Below are 19,375 nucleotides of genomic sequence, written 5' to 3' on the forward strand. Positions count from 1 at the left end.
CATGATTTTCATTTTTTTTGTCCCATTAACTTTTAAATGCAAGAGAAAGGCCATAATGTCTATTCCAGGTTAGGTGCAATTTAGATTTTGGCCACCAGATGGCAGCAGTATATGTGCAAAGTCAATAAACATTTGGATTTCTGTTCAAGATGTTGTATCAAGACTGCCCAAATGTGCATAATTTGTTTATTAATACATTTTCAAGTTCACAACTTAGTTTTCTTTCCCTGTAACAGCTACTGTATGTTGGACAGTGCAGTTAGATTAACACGAATTTAAGCTTTCTGCCCATATCAGATATGTCGATGTCCTGGAATATTGTATTTTTACTTACAACCTCATGCTAATCACATTAGCCTACATTAGCTCAACCTTCCCGCGGGGGGGGGGGGGGGGGGGGACCGATCCTAAAGAAGTTCAAATGATTTATTAGACTTTTTCAAATGAAGATGTTCCAATGGTCTGCATCAGTGGCTTGTAGGCTTTGCGTGGAAGCCAGGATAAGTTAAATGTGCTTATATTCACTAACGGTCAATCACTGTGAGATCGGTAGTTATTTGCTTGGCAATCACCGGCTGACACCTGGCACCTACTACCATACCCTGTTCCAAGGCAGTTAAATCTTGTCTTTTCCATTCACCTTCTGAATGACACACATACACAATCCATGTCTTAACAAGTGACATCAATAGGGGTCATAGCTTTCACCTGGAGTCACCTGGTTAGTCTATGTCATAGAAAGAGCAGGAGTCCTTAATGTTTTGTATACTCAGAGTATATAGTCATCGTGAATCATTGTGTATTTATTCCTTGTGCTATTATCTTTCCATTTATTCCTTGTGTTATTATTTGTCTATTTATTTTATTTTATAATTCTTTCTACTAATTTTCTAGTTTTCTTCTCTGCATTGTTGGGAAGGGCATGTAAGTAAACCTTTCACCCCTTGTTCACAAAGCTCGTCAGAAATACAAGCTGATAGTATTTCATCCTCATAAAATAATCTGAACTGAAATCTTATCAGAAACATATTGGGTTGTTTTCACAGCTTACTATTTCCTTACAACAGGTCAAACTAATGTCATTTGTATATTTTTGCACGTCATTTTTTTGTTTTGTAATTGCATTTTCTCCCTGGTACGTAAATGTCTTTCCTCCGAAAAAAAAGTGAAAATGACAGAAAACTTAACCAATGTACACTGTCCTCTACACCCCAAAGAAATCCAACCACTTCCACTCCCACCATCTTCTGTCTGCACTCCAGCTTCTTCTGATCACACCCACAACATGGTCAATACACATTCAAACACAACCAAGAACACACACACCATGTAGAAACACAGATATTTCTCACAAAAAGACAAACACACTTTAATGAGTAGACTAAAACAACTGACACAACACACAACAAGGAGAGGAAGGTCATGTTTTCGGGGACGTTCTTCCACAGAGTCTTCATACACACCACTGTATCTTGGCAGCCCCTACACACACACACACACACACACACACACACACACACACACACACACACACACACACACACACACACACACACACACACACTCTTAATAACGTTGATAGCACGTAGCAAGCCTAACATTAATATAGCAGTAGGTGAATTAATAACAGATTAATTAATAAATAGTAGATTAACAAAAATAAGTTTGCTGTACATTTGGGCAATGAAAGACATTTCACATTTAACCCCACCAACTTGTGACAACCAAAATATGAAGTTGTTGCTTTTAATATGCAAAACATAATAATAATAACAAAAACAAACAATTTCTTTATTTTAAAATATTTTAATAAAGTCAATTTGTTATTCTGATTTCTGAAAAAAAATGAGATAACAAAAATCCAGTCATTTTTCGTTTTTGAAAAACCCCAGCAAAAACGAAAGACTGACCATTTTCACTTTTCTGACGTTACTGTTTTACATTGGAAATCCATTGGCCACGATATACACCACTACCGCCTCAAATATCTCTCAGCAGGATCACTGAAGAGAGAAGAAATCAGAGAGGGTGAGTGTTGGTTTGTGCTGTGTAGCCTATTCATTGTGTTGTTTTTAATTAACCTATGCTAAGTGTGTGTCTCTCGTACTGTTCAAACGGCCAAGTGTCCCTTTAAATCCACAAGTCCTCTGTCCTGCTACAGAACCTTGCTGCATAGGAATTAATGTTTTGCCAACTTGCCAGAGAGAAGGTGCTTCTTATGAATAAGATATATGCATGCAACACACAGATGCTTTTAATATCGCCGATTGATTTAATATGCTTCAAGTGAAGGATTATTATAAGAGGCATAGAAGAGTGAAGTTTATAGGGAAGGTGACCAACAAACGGTGTGTTTTTATTGTGAAACAATGAATGGCTTGACAGGGAGCTTATGTTAGCATTAAATCCGATCACCATCCCTCTCAAACACCCCAAGGACCTCATTCGTTTTAAAATAATTAAAAGAGGGACTGACCAAACAACAAAATTCTTACCACCGTTTTCTGGCTGTTGTTGTAACCTCTTGTGAGGTTGTCTTCCGTTCAACCAGTGGAGGTGACAGTGGGGCACAGCAGCACGAGGGAGCGTCTCCCACCCCCACTTGTTCTGTTGTATCTTTGTCCTCAAACCACAGCACAGATAACTTCTTCAAATGGCATTATTCACTGTAACAATGTGGAAGAATACCCCTGGGGTGTGTCTGACATTCAGCTAGCTTGTTACATAGACTGTGTGTGTGTGTGTGCGTGCGTGCGTGCGTGCGTGCGTGCGTGCGTGCGTGCGTGCGTGCGTGTGTGTGTGTGTGTGTGTGTGTGTGTGTGTGTGTGTGTGTGTGTGTGTGTGTGTGTGTGTGAAAATAATAATTTGGGGGTTTCTTATATTTGTCTGTTACACACGTGTGTAATGGAAGTGTTTATTGCATATTCCAACTCCCACCGAGACACCAGCAGGCCAATTAGGGTTAAGTGCTTTGCTCAAGGGCACAGCAACAGATTTATCACCTTGTCGGCTCCGATATTCAAACCAGTGACCTTTTGGTTACTGTCCCAACACTCTAACCTCAAAGCTATATGTGTGTGCGTGTGTGTGTGCAGCCTATGTGAGCGTGCCTGTCTGCTTGCATATGCGTGTTTCTCTGTGTGCTACTTGATAATGGTGATATTTGGTCTCATGCGTTAGCTATGATTGGCTGTTGTGGCAACCCATTCTTTCACCAGACACCGTCAGAAGTGTTTTGTCTTTCTTTAGGCAAGGGAAAGTGGTTGAATACTATTTGTGTTTGTTTAGGTGTATGTGTGTGTGTGTGTGTGTGTGTGTGTGTGTGTGTGTGTGTGTGTGTGTGTGTGTGTGTGTGTGTGTGTGTGTGTGTGTGTGTGTGTGTGTGTAGGCCTGGCTCGCAGTCAGCGGTCCAATTCATTGTAAAGGTGTTCGATGGGGTTGAGGTCAGGGCTCTGTGCAGGCCAGTCAAGTTCTTTCACACCGATCGCGACAAACAATTTCTCTATGGACCTCGCTTTGTGCCTTGGGGCATTGTCATGCTGAAACAAGAAAGGACCTTCCCCAAACTTTTGATACGAATTTGGAAGCACAGAATTGTCTAGAATGTCATTGTATGCTGTAGCGTAAGATTTCCCTTCACTGGAACTAAAGGGCCTAGCCCGAACCATGAAAAACAGTCCACAATCATTATTCCTCATCCACTAAACTTTACAGTTGGCACCATGCATTGGGGCAGGTAGCGTTCTCCTGACATCCACCAAACACATATTTGTCCATCTGACTGGCAGATGGTGAAGCGTGATTCATCACTCCAGAGAATGCGTTTCCACTGCTCCAGAGTCCAATGGCTTTGCACCACTCCAGCTTTACACCACTCCAGCCGACGCTTGGCATTGCGCATGGTGATCTTAGGCTTGTGTGAAGCTGCTCGGCCATGGAAACCCGTTTCATGAAGCTCCCGGCAAAAAGATATTGTGCTGACGTTGCTTTCAGAGGCAGTTTGGAACTCTGTACTGAGTGTTGCAACCAAGGACAGATGATTTTAATGCGCTACGTGCTTCAGCACTCGGCGTTCCCATTCTGTGAGTTTGTGTGTCCTACCACTTCGTGGCTGAGCCGTTGTTGCTCCTAGATGTTTCCACGTCACAATAACAGCACTTACAGCTGACCGGGGCAGCTCTAGTAGGGCAGAAATTTGACAAACTGGCTTGTTGGAATTGTGGCATCCTATGGCGGTCCCACGTTGAAAGTCACTGAGCTTTTCACTAAGGCCATTCTACTGCCAATGTTTGTCTACGGAGATTGCATATCTGTGAACTTGATTTTATACACCTGTCAGCAACGGGTTTGGCTGAAATAGCCAAATCCACTCATTTGAAGGGGTGTCCACGTACTTTTGTGTATGTATAGTGTATTTCAACTGCACAGGTAAGCTATTTCCACAGATACAGCAGCCATCTAGGTTGTGTTTTATTTAAAGTCCATGTAGATGTGGTATAGATATCCTGCCTGCCAGTTCTATTCATTTTGCCTCTAAGGTCATGTTAGACTTGACAATCTGTCTGGTCAGTGTAGACCTGATTAATCCAGGATTTATCCACTATCACAACAAGCAATCACCCTCTCTAATTTTAGACATTAATATGTTCCGCCCTTTCAGCTGAGTAATCTGTTGTAGGAGAAGAGGAAGGCAAATGTGGTGGGTGTGTGTGCACGGCTGTCTAGTGTTGAATGAGTCAGAGGGAGATATTTGATCACCCCCCCCTCACTGTGCACCCCCTCACACACTCTTATCCTGATATCAGCTGAATTCATCGTGTCATTAATAGCTGTCGGCCTCCCTCCCTCACCCTCCCTCCTTCTCTCTCCACTCCCTCTGCCCTAGTTGTTCTGTGCTTGTTGAAGCCGGTGACTATCTTTGGAAAATCTTGAATGCTTCAACAATCTAATGGATATGTAACTATATCAATCATCTCCTGTTATTACTGAGTGATAGCGTGTGTTTGTGTGACTGCGTATATTTCTGTTTTGACTGTGTATATTTCCATTGTGACTGTGTGTATTTCTGTTGACCGCCACAACCTTCTGTCTGTTTTCACCTCTCCAGACCTGAACGTGTTACCATGGTGACCACTCACACACACATCACCCTGTCACTCCTGCTGTTCCACATTCTCCCGGCCACAACGACTCAGGTTGATGACCTCATCGATGACGTCATTGTCGCCACGAACCGTGGCAGAGTCCGGGGCACTCGGCTTCCCGTGCCAGGTGGTGGATATGTCAGGGCATTCCTGGGAATTCCATATGGGAACCCCCCCGTTGGGGAACTGCGTTTTCGCCCTCCTCAGCCTGCAGATGGATGGACAGGGGTACTACACGCCACACGCTACCCCAACTCCTGCCTCCAACCCCAGGATACATTATTTCCTGGTAGGGATATGATATCAAAATGATGACATAGGCCTGTATAATAAACTGGCATAGATTACTACACCTACATGAATGTAAAATATATGTTTGTGTGCCTTAAAACCTGTTGATGTTAGTGACAGTCTACAGTCATTGAGCACGGTTACATGCACGTAATAATCAGATTATTGTGGATAATCAGATTAATATAAAAGTTAGATTAAAAGATTTACATGGTTTTCAAGAAGAACGATCTCCCTAATAATCCTGTTGACATCGACACATCTGAAATCAGGCTACCTGATGGATTCTGATAAATTCAGAAAATCGGCAGTCAAAATAAACATTCTACCACAGCGAAAATGTTATTTTTGGGAAGCATGTTTGATTCTGAGTTCAGTCATATAAAATGTGTATGTGAAAACTACTTCTAAGACGCGTACATACAGTTGTTCCGAACTCACTTCACTCACGCTAAAGAGGGAGGCTCTCGGCTGGTGCTGGCACATGCACAGATCAAACACACTGCTGGAACACTGATTAAGTTATTTACATGTCATAATAATTCAAAGATTGCTGAGAAAACCAGGTGTTTTTATCAGCTTATGCTTACTTACATTTTGACCTTATGCCGATTTAAGATAAACAGAGTAACGTGTTTACATGACTATTGCATAATCTGGCTACGGCCATAATCAGTTTAATATACAATTATTACTATGCATGTTGTCGTGGATATTGTAAAATAAGGATCTGAGTCAAAGTCAAACCAAGATCATTTTTTTTCTGAGCTCAGAGTGAATAACAGGACATTATAATGGGACAGTTTCACACAGTTTCACAAGGTTAGTCACATACTCAGTTATGTGGACGCATACAATTAAAAAGTTCCATTATACTTCTCCCTTTTTTTAATCCCTGAACATTTTAATACATTTTAAATATAGCAAGCTTCTAAACGCATAATATCCCGTAGTCCACCAATTCCTCCTTGTGTCATCGGTTGTGAGACTGAGTTTAAAACCTCCAACCCCTCACAAATCTTATATAGTTGTAACTTCCCAGTTTATGCTAATGATTAGATACAATCATTTAAAGAAGGGATTCTTCTTCCAGAGCTGATGGGTGAGGGGTTGGAGCCCAACTGGGCACTGGGTAAAGGTCAGACATCACTGTCTTTAGCGGAAAAGGGTAGCTCAGCTAATCCTTCACAACTTGCATTCTGGCCCTGGGTCACGGCAACATTTAACATTACATTTGGTCTTGGATTCGTTACCAGTTTTAAACACATATTGCAGCAACATTTTAGCATGAGAACAAGAAACAGAATCAGTACAGTGACTAAAACAATGGCTAGACACAGTTGCATGATCCACCCTCCAAACGCGGAGACTATGGACAGTCAGGCTGACTTTCCCGCACAACCTTTACCTATAATACACAAGGTGGCCACCAGAAAAACCACAGTAGGGATAAGGGGATTACTACTATTACCAGGATGTGAATAAACATCACAGAGTTTGAGGGCTTTATACATCTTTTAAAATGTCATGTTGTCTGGTCTCTTTTGGGGATAGGTGATAAAGTGCAGGAATGACATCACACTTAGGGTGTGATTCACTCCCAGATGGACCCCCATATATGAAACTCCCTTGTTTCCCCCTTGAGGAGCAAACCCACAGACCCAACATGACCTCTCACCAACTGTTGCTTTAGCCACCAAGTTGGCTCTACTCAGAAAGAAATTGGGCTGTTGTTGGGCTGGGGGGGGGGGTTCCTTCAATGCCCTCCTCTACTGTTTATAACTTCTGGGCCTATACTCCAGGTCTGCATCTATTCCTTAGGCTCAGGACCTTCTTCTACAATGACCATCTACTTCTGGGCCACTACTCCGGGCTCAAGACATTGTCGTGGAAATTCGAACCGTAAAGAGAAGAGAGACTATAGATTCTTCAAACAACAACTTTATTATAAGATTTGCAAAAAACGGAGCGGCTAACAATCGCTGGAGTCCAAGGAAGAGATTTGGCTCTCAGCTTTCATGAGAAACTACAACCTCTTTGTTTTACGTGGCAGTTAGCAGATGTGTGGAAACAGGGGCGGAACATAGTGTAAAAGGTGATCTGTTCCTTCCTGAAAGTTTCCACACAGCTAGGTTCCTGCAGATTGTGAGAACAGGATGTCACATGCTGCGGTTGCACCCAAACGGCTCCTATCTGTACGCCAAGACTTATGACTAAGTCACACAAGACAAGTTTGTATCAGTAAAAAAAACACGAACAAATAACAATAGACAATTCTCTGTGTAATTTTCCCCGCAACATTTTTCCATGAGTAGGGTCTCTTGCCCAGGCAGAGTCTTTCTCAATTCATCATCATCGGTTTGTGGAGTGTGTTCTTCTGGCATTTTACCAATAGAAAAGCTGAGTCATTGCTGCTAAGACACACAAACACAGACAGACAGAAAAGAAAACGGTGCAACGCAGTCCCTGGGCCATCTTCTGGGGTTGGAACTCTGCTACATTGGGACCCGTGGATTCAGGTATCTCTCTCTGCTACTTTCACCACAATCGAGGTGGTCAGCAAAACCTGGTATGGTCCTCTCCAATGAGGATCCTTCCAGCTCTTCCTTCTGTAGTCTTTTACCACCACAAGGTCTCCAGGGTGCAGACAATTTGCACATTAAACATTCCATCTAACCCATAATACATTAATTACTTCAGCTAAGCCACTTATATAGTTATAAACATACTAAAACATGCTCAATTAAATTAGTCAGATTCCAACAGTCCCTCATCTGGAATATATACAGTTGAAGTCGGAAGTTTACATACACTTAGGTTGGATTCATTAAAACTCGTTTTTCAACCCGTCCACAAATTTCTTGTTAACAAACTATAGTTTTGGCAAGTCGGTTAGGACATCTGCTTTGTGCATGACACAAGCTATTTTTCCAACAATTGTTTACAGACAGATTATTTCACTTATAATTCACCGTATCACAATTCCAGTGGGTCAGAAATTGACATACCCAAAGTTGACTGCCTTTAAACAGCTTGGAAAATTACAGAAAATGATGTCATGGGTTTAGAAGCTTCTGATTGGTTAATTGACATCATTTGTGTGAAATGGAGGTGTACCTGTGGATGTATTTCAAGGCCTACCTTCAAACACAGTGCCTCTTTCTTTGACATCATGGGAAAATCAATAGAAATCAGCCAAGACCTCAGAAGAAAATTGTAGACCTCCACAAGTCTTGGTCATCCTTGGGAGCAATTTCCAAATGCCTGAAGGTAACACGTTCATCTGTACAAACAATAGTACGCAAGTATAAACACCATGGGACCACGCAGAAGGAGACGAAGGAGACGCTTTCTGTCTCCTAGAGATGAACGTACTTTGGTGCGAAAAGTACAAATCAATCCCAGAACAACAGCAAAGGAACTTGTGAAGATTCTGGAAGAAAACAGGTACAAAATTATATATATCCACAGTAAAACGTGTCCTATGTCAACATAACCTGATAGGCCGCTCAGCAGGGAAGAAAACACTGCTCCAAAACCGCCATAAAAAAAGCCAGACTAAGGTTTGCAACTGCACGTGGGGACGAAGATCATACTTTCTGGAGAACTTTTTGGAGAAATGTCCTCAGGTCTGATGAAACAAAAATAGAACTGTTTGGCCATAATGACCATCATTATGTTTGGAGGGAAAAGGGGGAGGCTTGCAAGCCGAGGAACACCATCCCAACTGTGAAGCACGGGGGTGGCAGCATCATGTTGTGGTGGTGATTTGCTGCAGGAGGGACTGGTGCACTTCACAAAATAGATGCCATCATGAGGGAGGAAAATGATGTGGATATATTGAAGCAACATCTCAAGACATCAGTCAGGAAGTTAAAGCTTGGTCACAAATGGGTCTTCCAAATGGACATTGACCCCAAGCATACTTCCAAAGTTGTGGCAAAATGGCTTAAGGACAACAGGGTCAAGGTATTGGAGTGGCCATCACATAGCCCTGACCTCCATCCTGTAGACAATTTGTGGGCAGAGCTGAAAAAGTGCGTGCGAGCGAGGAGGCCTACAAACCTGACTCAGTTACACCAGCTCAGTCAGGAGGAATGGGCCAAAATTCACCCAACTTATTGTGGGAAGCTTGTGGAAGGCTACCCGAAATGTTTGACCCAATTTAAACAATTTAAAGGCAATGCTACCAAATACTAATTGAGTGAATGTAAACTTCTGACCCACTGGGAATGTGATGAAAGAAATACAGGCTGAAATAAATCATTCTCTCTGCTACTATTCTGACATTTCACATTCTTAAAATAAAGTGGTGATCTTAACTGACCTAATGACAGGGAATTTTTACTATAATTAAATGTCAGGAATTGAGTTTAAATGTTTTTGGCCAAGGTGTATTTAAACTTCCGACTTCAACTGTATATACATTTACAATATATATATTTAAACTTTTATTTAGCTCGGCAAGTCAGTTAAGAACAAATAATTTTTTTACAAAGACGGCCGACCCTGGCCAAACCCTCCCCTAACCCGGACGACGCTGGGCCAATTGTGCGCCGCCCTATGGGACTCCAGATCACGACTAGTTGTGATACAGCCCGGGACCAAACCAGGGTCTGTAGTGACACACCTTAAACTGCTGTGCCACTTGGGAGCCCTCACATGATCACCTACGTGTTTCACATGACCTAGACACCCTATTGACTTTCACAGGGAAGATAGAGAACACAGTTTCACAACAATCTTGATAAGAATGAGATTGGGCAAGGACCACAAAGCCCCTATTCTCAACATCCCAATAATGGATAGCCCAAGCTACAATCCAGTGGGATTTCTGATAACCTCCCTCTCGGAAGACACAAAAAGATAAGGTTTCCCTGGGAGGAACCCTACCTAGACTCACTGGACTTTTACAAATATTTAATTAGTTTCAGAAACCACCTGCAGGATGAGCAGTGCACCCTCCCCTCACTTTGTGGTCTACTCACAGTTTAGGGGCAGCTCTCTGTCTCTCCTTCTCGCCTTTCCGAATTATAATTTGACCTAATGATAAATTATCCAACCTAAATTTAGAATGACAGTCCTTTGTGTTTCATGTTGGTTCTATCACTTTAATTTAAGACCCTCAACTTAGCACACACCAATACTGGCAGAATGTGCATTTATAGTGATATACAGTATATTCATATTTTATTTCTAGCATTACATTTTCTCATCACGGCCACCATTTGTGCTAATGACAGATTGGAATCTCAATGCATTCTTAGTCTAAATTACTATAAACTTCAGAGGGTGCATACCTCCACAATCAATCTGATACACCAAATAAACCATTTTAGACAAGCCTAAATCAATTAAGGGTACGGTTTACCACCCCCCTCCTTCACGGTACTTATTCTTCTGGCGTGTCTTCACATTTTCTTCTTCAGACAGCTTTACAGTTCATCTTCCCAATGGCACCCATGTTCAAAGTGGATGGCCCTTCATAATGTCCCGTTTTCCCAAGCATATGAATCTCTCACCTGAGCCGCCTTTGTCCTTTACGGTCCATTATGTCTTGTCCATCCTCCTGCCAGTACACCAGCAGCATGAGATAAGTTTGAGTGAGATCTCTCTTCATGCTCACTCCACGACGACTCATGTCGCACTCCTGAGAGAAAAGGCTTTTGAGATGATGTGTACAGGTTGCTGGTTCAGACTCAGGTCTCACGGTAGAAGTGGTGAAGGATAGGGCCATAGTGAATGCATTTTTATCCATTACTTCAGGCAGTTAGAGGGGTTGACGTTCACACTGTTCCCAGCAGAATTATCCCTTCCATGCATCTAGATACCATCTGTGGTCACCTTCGCCATAACCTCGAGAGAGGACAGAACAGAATAACAGTTTAGTGTAGGGCATTTCTGATTCAAGAAATCCAGACAAATGATTTACTGTATGACAAATGATATATTATTCAACAATCTTAATACAGATTTCTAAGACAAATGTCAAAAAGAATAACAACACACCATTAAAACCATTTTTGCAAATGTGCTTATACTCGCTTATCATATTGGCAACCTCACCGCAGAGTTACAGGGTCAAGGAGATAGAGGGCTAATCCTTGGGAGAAATACTAACCATCCAGCAGACACAATTTGATGAGATTTGTTATTGAAGCAAAACAAAAACAATGAAAATTAAACAAAACAATGAAAACAAAACAAAATAACAACAGCAATACACATACATCACTCTAGGTGGGTAAAACTTCAATCCATTTGGAGCAACTGTCTACCATTGCCAACATATCTTTTTTTCCTTTTTACAGACAGGCATGTGAGGAAAATCAATTTGAATTTTTACCAAAGGGCCCCAGGGGACTGGTAATTGAAGTAACTGTCAACTATTACCAACATATATTGTTTTCCTTTTTACAGGAAGGCATGTGAGGAAAATCTATTTTCATATTTACCAAAGCGCCCCAGGGGACTGGTAATTCCCACCTTTGGACACTACTCGCAATATGATTAATGCATCCCAAAAAAGCATGTTAAATCAAAATAACAAATCAAATTAGAATTACGACCTTTGATAACTCCAGTTTAACCAATCTACATTGGATATTCACTGTTTGCTTCACTGTCATTTTATTGGTTATTGATCTTATCATTTACATTCTAAGAAATAGCAATTCACAGGATCCACTATTCCTCCTGTCAAAAGGGTTAGTCATTCACCCTTATTCTCTCTTACATGTTCAACACCCCACTGTTCAGTATTCAACTTTCACTTCTCTATTTTCACTACCCTAAGCTCTCAGGCTACATAGACATTTATCTTATGCCTACAAACAGTACTGTCAACGGGGCTCTCACTAGCCCTGCCAAGTCCACTCTCTGGGATTTAGGATCCTTGTCACTACTTTTACTTTCACTACAAATTAATTTAAATTGACTTGCTGAAATTTAGTGGGTTGTAAATTGACTTACTGAAATTCAGTGGTTTGTCGTGTTCAGATTTGTGAATGTGGTGTGTTCCCCCAGGCAGTCATCAGTGTAGGTCTGGTCAGGGCGGGTCCATGTCATCTTTGGTTGGACAGGAATTTCTCTCACACAAACAGTGCCACCGGTGTCTCCTTCGCATACCTTCCCTGATGCTCTCCCCATACACAATCCCACATCTAAGTTTGTGCTGCATTTTAAAATTGGTCCACAGGCATCACACTATGTGGTAGAGAATGCTACTTCTAGGAATGCACAATTCCTCTTCACTTAGCGCAAAGTGATTTAACCGCATCGACAATTTAAACATTTGCATTACAATGTAAACGTACTCAATGTTGTTTTGTAATCAAGTCATTAACTACAAGTACTTGACTCTGACTTCCTTACTCCCAGGGTTCCGTGGAGCTGAGATGTGGAACCCCAACACCAAGATGAGTGAAGACTGTCTCTACCTCAACATATGGACTCCTCCCCCTTTGTTTAAGACACACCCTAAACGTCCCAAGAGCTCCCCCCCTGGTTCCTCATTGGCTCCTGTCATGGTGTGGATATATGGGGGCGGGTTCACTACAGGCACCGCATCCCTAGACCTGTATGATGGACAATTCCTTAGCCAATCAGAAGGCGTCGTAGTGGTGTCTATGAACTACAGGTTGTCCTGGCACAATATAATTAAACTAAAGTACTTATTTGAGCTTCATGTTTTCATGTTTTAAAAATACACCAATAATAATGTTTGTTTTGATTGGACACAGGCTCGGCCCATTGGGTTTCCTGTCTCTTCCTGAGAGCGAGGGTGTCCGTGGTAATGCTGGAATGCTGGACCAGCGCTTGGCTCTGTACTGGGTAGCCAATAACATCGCTGCCTTTGGCGGCGACCCTTCAAAGGTTACTCAGATTTTTTTCTTTTACTCTTTCTTTTTTTATTATTCTTTGTTTTACCATGTTTAGTTATTCTCTGTTTTTATGTTGTTGTCAGGTGACGTTGTTTGGGGAGAGTGCTGGCTCTGCGTCTGTGGGTCTCCATCTCCTCTCCCCTGGCAGCCATGGTCTGTTCAACAGGGCAATACTACAGAGTGGTTCCCCTAACACTCCATGGGCTGTCATAACTCAACAGCAGGCCTGGAACAGGTCCCTGTCCCTAGGTAGGCTGCTGGGTTGTCCCCTGGCACCTCTGGCTGTCCTGGAGCAGTGTCTACAGAGAGCCCATCCAGAGGATATCATCAAGCAGCAGTACAACGTCCTCTCTCTCCCCACACTCCTTGCATTACCATTCCCCCCCTCTGTCGACCACAACTTCCTACCAGACATGCCAGAGGTGTGTATGAATTTATGGTTGCTTGTTTTGGGCCCAAAGGCGCTGAACAATCAAGCAGTTGAATCCTGTATATATTTACAATGCATAATGTCATAATTTCTAATCTTCTTTATCTGGTCCTATAGGTTCTGCTCCGGACGGGACACTTCCTGAAGACAGAGGTGCTGATTGGTTTGAACCAAGATGAGGGGACCTACTTCCTGGTTTACGGGGCACCAGGATATGACATCACTAGTCAGAGTCTGATCAGCAGGGAGAACTTCCTTAAAGGGGTGGACCTAGTGTTGCCGGGATTCAGTGATGTCACGAGGGAGACCGCCATCTTCCAGTACACTGATTGGTCGGATGAGAATAGTGGGATGAAGAATCGTGATTTGCTTGGGCGAATGTTGGGAGACCGTGATTTTAACTGCCCTGTGCTGGAGTTTGCCCAGAGGTAAGGACAACATATTAAAGAGTTTCACAAAGCTCTAATGCAGGACTGTCCAATCCTGTTCCTTGAGAGCTACCCCCTTGTACATTTTTAATCCAACCCCAGTTGTAACTAACCTGCTTCAGTTCATCAACAGGTAAATACTGGAATCAAGTGCATTAGATTAGGGTTCGCTTGAAAACGTACAGGATGGTAACTCTCTAGGACCATGGTTGGAGAGCCCATCTCTAATATTATACAAATACTGCATGTACAGCAATGTGTTAATTACATGCGATGTTGAGTTATGTAGTTAGTATCTGGCCCCTTCTGCTCAGTTTGTAATGAACTCACCAATCATTACCATACCTGCCCACAGGTACACAGAACATGGAGGTAAAGCCCGACTCTTCCTGTTTGATCACCACTCCTCCACCAATCCCTGGCCAGCATGGATGGGCGTGATGCACGGCTATGAGATTGAGTTTGTCTTTGGAATGCCACTGAACAGAACCCTGGGATACCTGGAGGAGGAAGTGGTCATGAGCAGGAGGATGATGAAGTACTGGGCCAACATGGCTAGGACCGGGTGAGATTTATTTTACCTTTATTTAACTAGGCAAGTCTGTTAGTGATAGTGATCACCTGTTAGTGATCCCTTCCCGCGCCAATCCCCAATTTGACAACATCCAGTGAAATTGCAGAACACCAAATTCAAACTACAGAAAAATCAATATTCAAGATCCACGAAGATATAACTGTAAAACATCAAAATAAAGCTTAACTTTACAGGGTAATCACACTTTGAGATAAAAGGGGATGCGATACTCAGAAAATGAGCTAGTAAACCTAGCTCGGCGCCATCTTGGAACAATCGCATATCACATCTAATCTTGTATAATATTGTCAATAATCCCTTACCTTTAGTTGTCTTCATCAGAAAGCACTTCCAGGAATCCCAGGTCCACGACAAATGTCTTTTCGGTCGAAAAAGTCCATCCTTTATGTTCCATTAGCTTGCTGTTGTTAGCGCGTCTGAAGGCTGTATCCAAATGCTGATCTGAGCGCAGGACTGCGGTTTCGAAAAATAACTTTTTTCCCTCCTTTAGGTTCGTTCAAACATGTCAAACGTTGTATAACATTAATCTTCAGGGCCTGTTTCAACAAGAGAGCCAATAAGATTTGAGTGGGACGATTGCATTGTGTTCAAAACGTTTCCAAAGGTGGGGGTAGACACGGCCGCCAACGTCACAATGCTGATGGCCCTCCTACTGTGACCAATTGCCACAGCGTCTCCTTCATTGAGTTTCGACAGTAGAAGGCTCAAAACACTTTGTAAAGACTGGGGACATCTAGTGGAAGCAATAGAAAGTGCTCAATGAACGATATCTCACATTGTGAATAATAGGCAAAGCTGTGAAGTCGAGTCCACAATTCAGAATTCCACTTCCTGTTTCAATCGGTCTCGGAGTTTTGACTGCCATATGAGTTCTGTTATACTCACAGACACCATTCAAACAGTTTTAGAAACTTTAGGGTGTTTTCTATCCATAATAAATAAGTATATGCATGCTTCTGAGTTTGATTAGTAGGCCGTTGAAAATGGGAACATATTTTTTTCAAAATGCGCTGTGGCGCCCCCTATCCTAGGGTAGCGTCAAGAGGTTAATTTAAAATCTGTTATGACAGGTGTTTTCAAGAGATATTCATCTATAAATCTTAGATTGACAATATAAAATAAAAAAATCGTTTTCGAATAGTAATTTAGTAAATTGTAGCACGGCCGCCAACGTGCTATGCACTGTTTCCCGGGACGCATTTTATGGGAAAATAGTTAGCCATCGTCAGACGCCGATGTAAAATGCTGTTTTTATATAGAAATATGACCTTTATTGAACAAAAGAATGCATGCTGTGTGTAACATGATGTCCTAGGTGTGTCATCTGATGAAGTTTGTAAAAGGTTAGTGCTGCATTTAGCTGTTTTTTGGTTATTTGTGATGCATGTGGTTGGTCGGAAAATTCAAATGATGCTACTTTTACCATGTACTCCTCTAACATAATCTAATGTTGTGCTTTTCCTGTAAAACCTTTTTGAAATCGGACGACGAGGGTCGATTCAAGAGAGGTGTATATATAAGACGATATGAGACAGTCCTATATTTGAAAAAAATATATATTGAATTTCGGTATGCTAATGTCGCTAGGAGTTTTTCGCTGGAAAATGATCCCGCTAACGGGATGAGATGCTCAAGAGGTTAACTTCTTGTTAACCTCTCTTGGGTAGGGGGCAGTATTTTCACGGCCGGATGAAAAACGTACCCAAATTAAATGGCCTACTACTCGGGCCCAGAAACTAGAATATGCATATTATTAGTAGATTTGGATAGAAAACACTCTGAAGTTTCTACAACTGTTAGTCCTCCACGGCACGCTTGACTCCAGTGCCAGTGGAACTAATTCCCGATCGCTCCCTGGTTTTCTCCATCCCCAGGTGTGCCCCAAGCAGGTGGGTGTGGGCAAGGTGCAAGACAGTCCTAACATAGTGGCTGGGTATGAGAAACAAGTATTTTGTCTCCCCATTGTGCTTTACTACCTGACACAATAAATTATGCTTGATGGCGAAGTGGGGGTAGCGCCACTCACTTACCCCAGGAAACAGTATGCCATCCACCGCAATCACCTGCCCCCTCATGTTCTGGAGATTGGGGTCTTCTAACTGGGCGGTCCGGAACTGACCCATAAAGATTCCCTTGTCGGGAGGTCTGTCTGGTGCCTCCACCTCCATAAAGGGGAGCCTGAGGTCTTCCTCGAAAGATGGCTCGCTTCCCAGAGTGGTGTTGTCTCCCTCCTCCGGGTCCGAATCAGGCACAGTGGACAACTCTCGGGGCGTCCTTTTTCCTCTCCTTCCTACCTCGCATGCGTGACTCCCCAGGTCTATCCTCCACAGCAACCTGGAAGAGAGGTCAATCTCTACCATGGAGAATGGACACAGACAGGTAAGGAACAGCCCCCACAAGCATCTGGCACTCCCCCCTTGGGTTGGTTATCCACACTGGCAAGGTTGGGTACCTCTTCGTGTCCCTTTGTACACAGGACACGGTCACCTCCTCATCCCCCGAGTTCGTCTTTCCCCTCTGTGTGAGCCGCTACGGGTGGGCCAGGGTCACCATGCTGCCGGTCTCCAGCAAAGCGCTGGTGTCGACGCCATCGATTTGTACAGGAACCATCAGAGGAGCCATCTCATTGTGTGCCTAACAGAAGGTGACATAGCTCGCCATCCGGGTTATCCCAAATCACGTAGGTTTGGCTCGGTCCTTCTTCTCAGCTTCTGTTCTGTCGGTCTCTCTCTTCTCCCTCGCGGTGTACTACAGTGCTCTGTTTATGTGGCCTCCACAGCTGGAACATCACGTTTACATAAGTATTTAGACCCTTTACTCAGTACTTTGTTTAACTTCTATGGGCTAGCGTCCCACCAGTGAGGCAGAGCCAGTGAAATATCAGGGCGGCAAATTCAAAAACAACAAAATGTTATAATTCAACTTTCTCAAACATAAAACTATTTTACACCATTTCAAAAATGCACTTCTCCTTGATGTAACCACATTGTCCGATTTAAAAAAGGCTTTACAGCGAAAACAAAACATTAGATTATGTTAGGAGAGTACATAGACAAAAATAATCACACAGCCATTTTCCAAGCAAGGACATGTGTCAATAAAACCCAAAACACAGCTAAATGAAGCACTAACCTTTGACGATCTTCATCAGATGACACTCCTAGGACATTATGTTACACAATACATGTATGTTTTGTTTGATAAAGTTCATATCTATATCCAAAAACAGCATTTTACATTGGCGCGTGATGTTCAGAAAATGTATTCCCACCAAAACCCCCGGTGAATGTGGACATCAATTTACAAAAATACTCATCATAAACGTTGACAAAATATATAACAATTATTTTAAAATTATAGATAGACTACCCCTGGATGCAACCGCTGTGTCAGATAGCTCGCCATCACGGCGAGCTATTCAGACACCCGCCAAGTTCGGGGCAACCTAAACTCAGAATTAGTATTAGAAATACTCTCTTACCTTTGCTGATCTTCGTCAGAATGCACTCCCAGGACTGCTACTTCCACACAAAATGTTGTTTTTGTTCAAAATAATCCATATTTATGTCCAAATACCTCCGTTTTGTTCGTGCGTACAGATCACTTATCCAAAGGCATAACGCGCGAGCGTGGAACGAGAGACAAAAAGTCTAAATGTTCCATTACCGTACTTAGAAGCATGTCAAACGCTGTTTAAAATCAATCTTTATGGTCTGTTTAACGTAGAATTGCGATAATATTCCAACCGAACATTAGCATATTCATTCAAGAAGAAAAAGAAGGAACGGCGTGCTCGTGTGACCATGCATATCCAATCCCTTTGTTGCCAGGCAGACCACTCAGTAACTGAGCTCCTATTATCTGCCCAGTGACAGGAAAATGCTCAAGCCACTTTCTGAAGGCTTTAGAAAGCCAATGGAAGCCTTAGGAAGTGCAATGTCACTCCACAGACACTGCAGCTTCGATAGGGAATCAAAAGAAGAACTACAATTCTCAGACTTTCCACTTCCTGCTTGAATTTTTCTCAGGTTTTTGCCTGCCATATGAGTTCTGTTATACTCACAGACACCATTCCAACAGTTTTAGAAACTTCAGACTGTTTTCTATCCAAATCGACTAATAATATGCATATTCTAGTTTCTGGGCCAGAGTAGTAACCTGTTTAAATTGGGTACGTTTTTCATCCGGCCGTGAAAATACTGCCCCCTAGCCCAGACAGGTTAAGCACCTTTGGCAGTGATTACAGCCTGGCTGGACCACTCAACGACATTCAGAGACTTGTCCCGAAGGCATTTCTGCATTGTCTTGGCTGTCTGCTTAGGGTTGTTGTTCTGTTGGAAGCTGAAAATTTGCCCCAGCCTCAGGTCCTGAGCGCTCTGGAGCAGGTTTTCATCAAGGATCTCTCTGTACTTTGCTCTGTTCATTGTTTCCTCGAACCTGACCAGTCCCCTTGTCCCTGCCGCTGAAAAACATTCCCACAGCATGATGCTGCCACCACCATGCTTCACTGTAGGGATGGTGCCAGGATTCATCCTAACGTGACACTTGGCATTCCCGCCAAAGAGTTCAATCTTGGTTTCATCAAATCAAATCAAATTTATTTA

General features: G+C 42.6%; 1 protein-coding gene across 4 annotated transcripts in view; it reads left to right on the forward strand.

Annotated features, from left to right (window-relative positions):
- The first annotated feature begins 1,927 nt into the window (after nt 1–1,927).
- The window catches only part of LOC115206618 (cholinesterase), a 26,978-nt gene continuing 9,530 nt past the window's right edge, over nt 1,928–19,375 (forward strand). For 2 of the 4 annotated variants that reach the window (XM_029773772.1, XM_029773776.1), the window contains exons 1-7: nt 4,866–4,956; nt 5,108–5,433; nt 12,816–13,074; nt 13,178–13,310; nt 13,402–13,740; nt 13,866–14,176; nt 14,532–14,741. In XM_029773772.1, the coding sequence (XP_029629632.1) occupies nt 4,949–4,956; nt 5,108–5,433; nt 12,816–13,074; nt 13,178–13,310; nt 13,402–13,740; nt 13,866–14,176; nt 14,532–14,741 (1,586 nt within the window). In that variant the 5' untranslated portion in view covers nt 4,866–4,948. Of the gene's footprint in view, nt 2,029–4,865; nt 4,957–5,107; nt 5,434–12,815; nt 13,075–13,177; nt 13,311–13,401; nt 13,741–13,865; nt 14,177–14,531; nt 14,742–19,375 lie in introns of those variants that run through there. The other 2 variants (XM_029773774.1, XM_029773775.1) reach the window with 2 other exon arrangements.

Source organism: Salmo trutta, chromosome 13 (genome assembly GCF_901001165.1).
Source record: "Salmo trutta chromosome 13, fSalTru1.1, whole genome shotgun sequence".
Taxonomy (NCBI): domain Eukaryota; kingdom Metazoa; phylum Chordata; class Actinopteri; order Salmoniformes; family Salmonidae; genus Salmo; species Salmo trutta.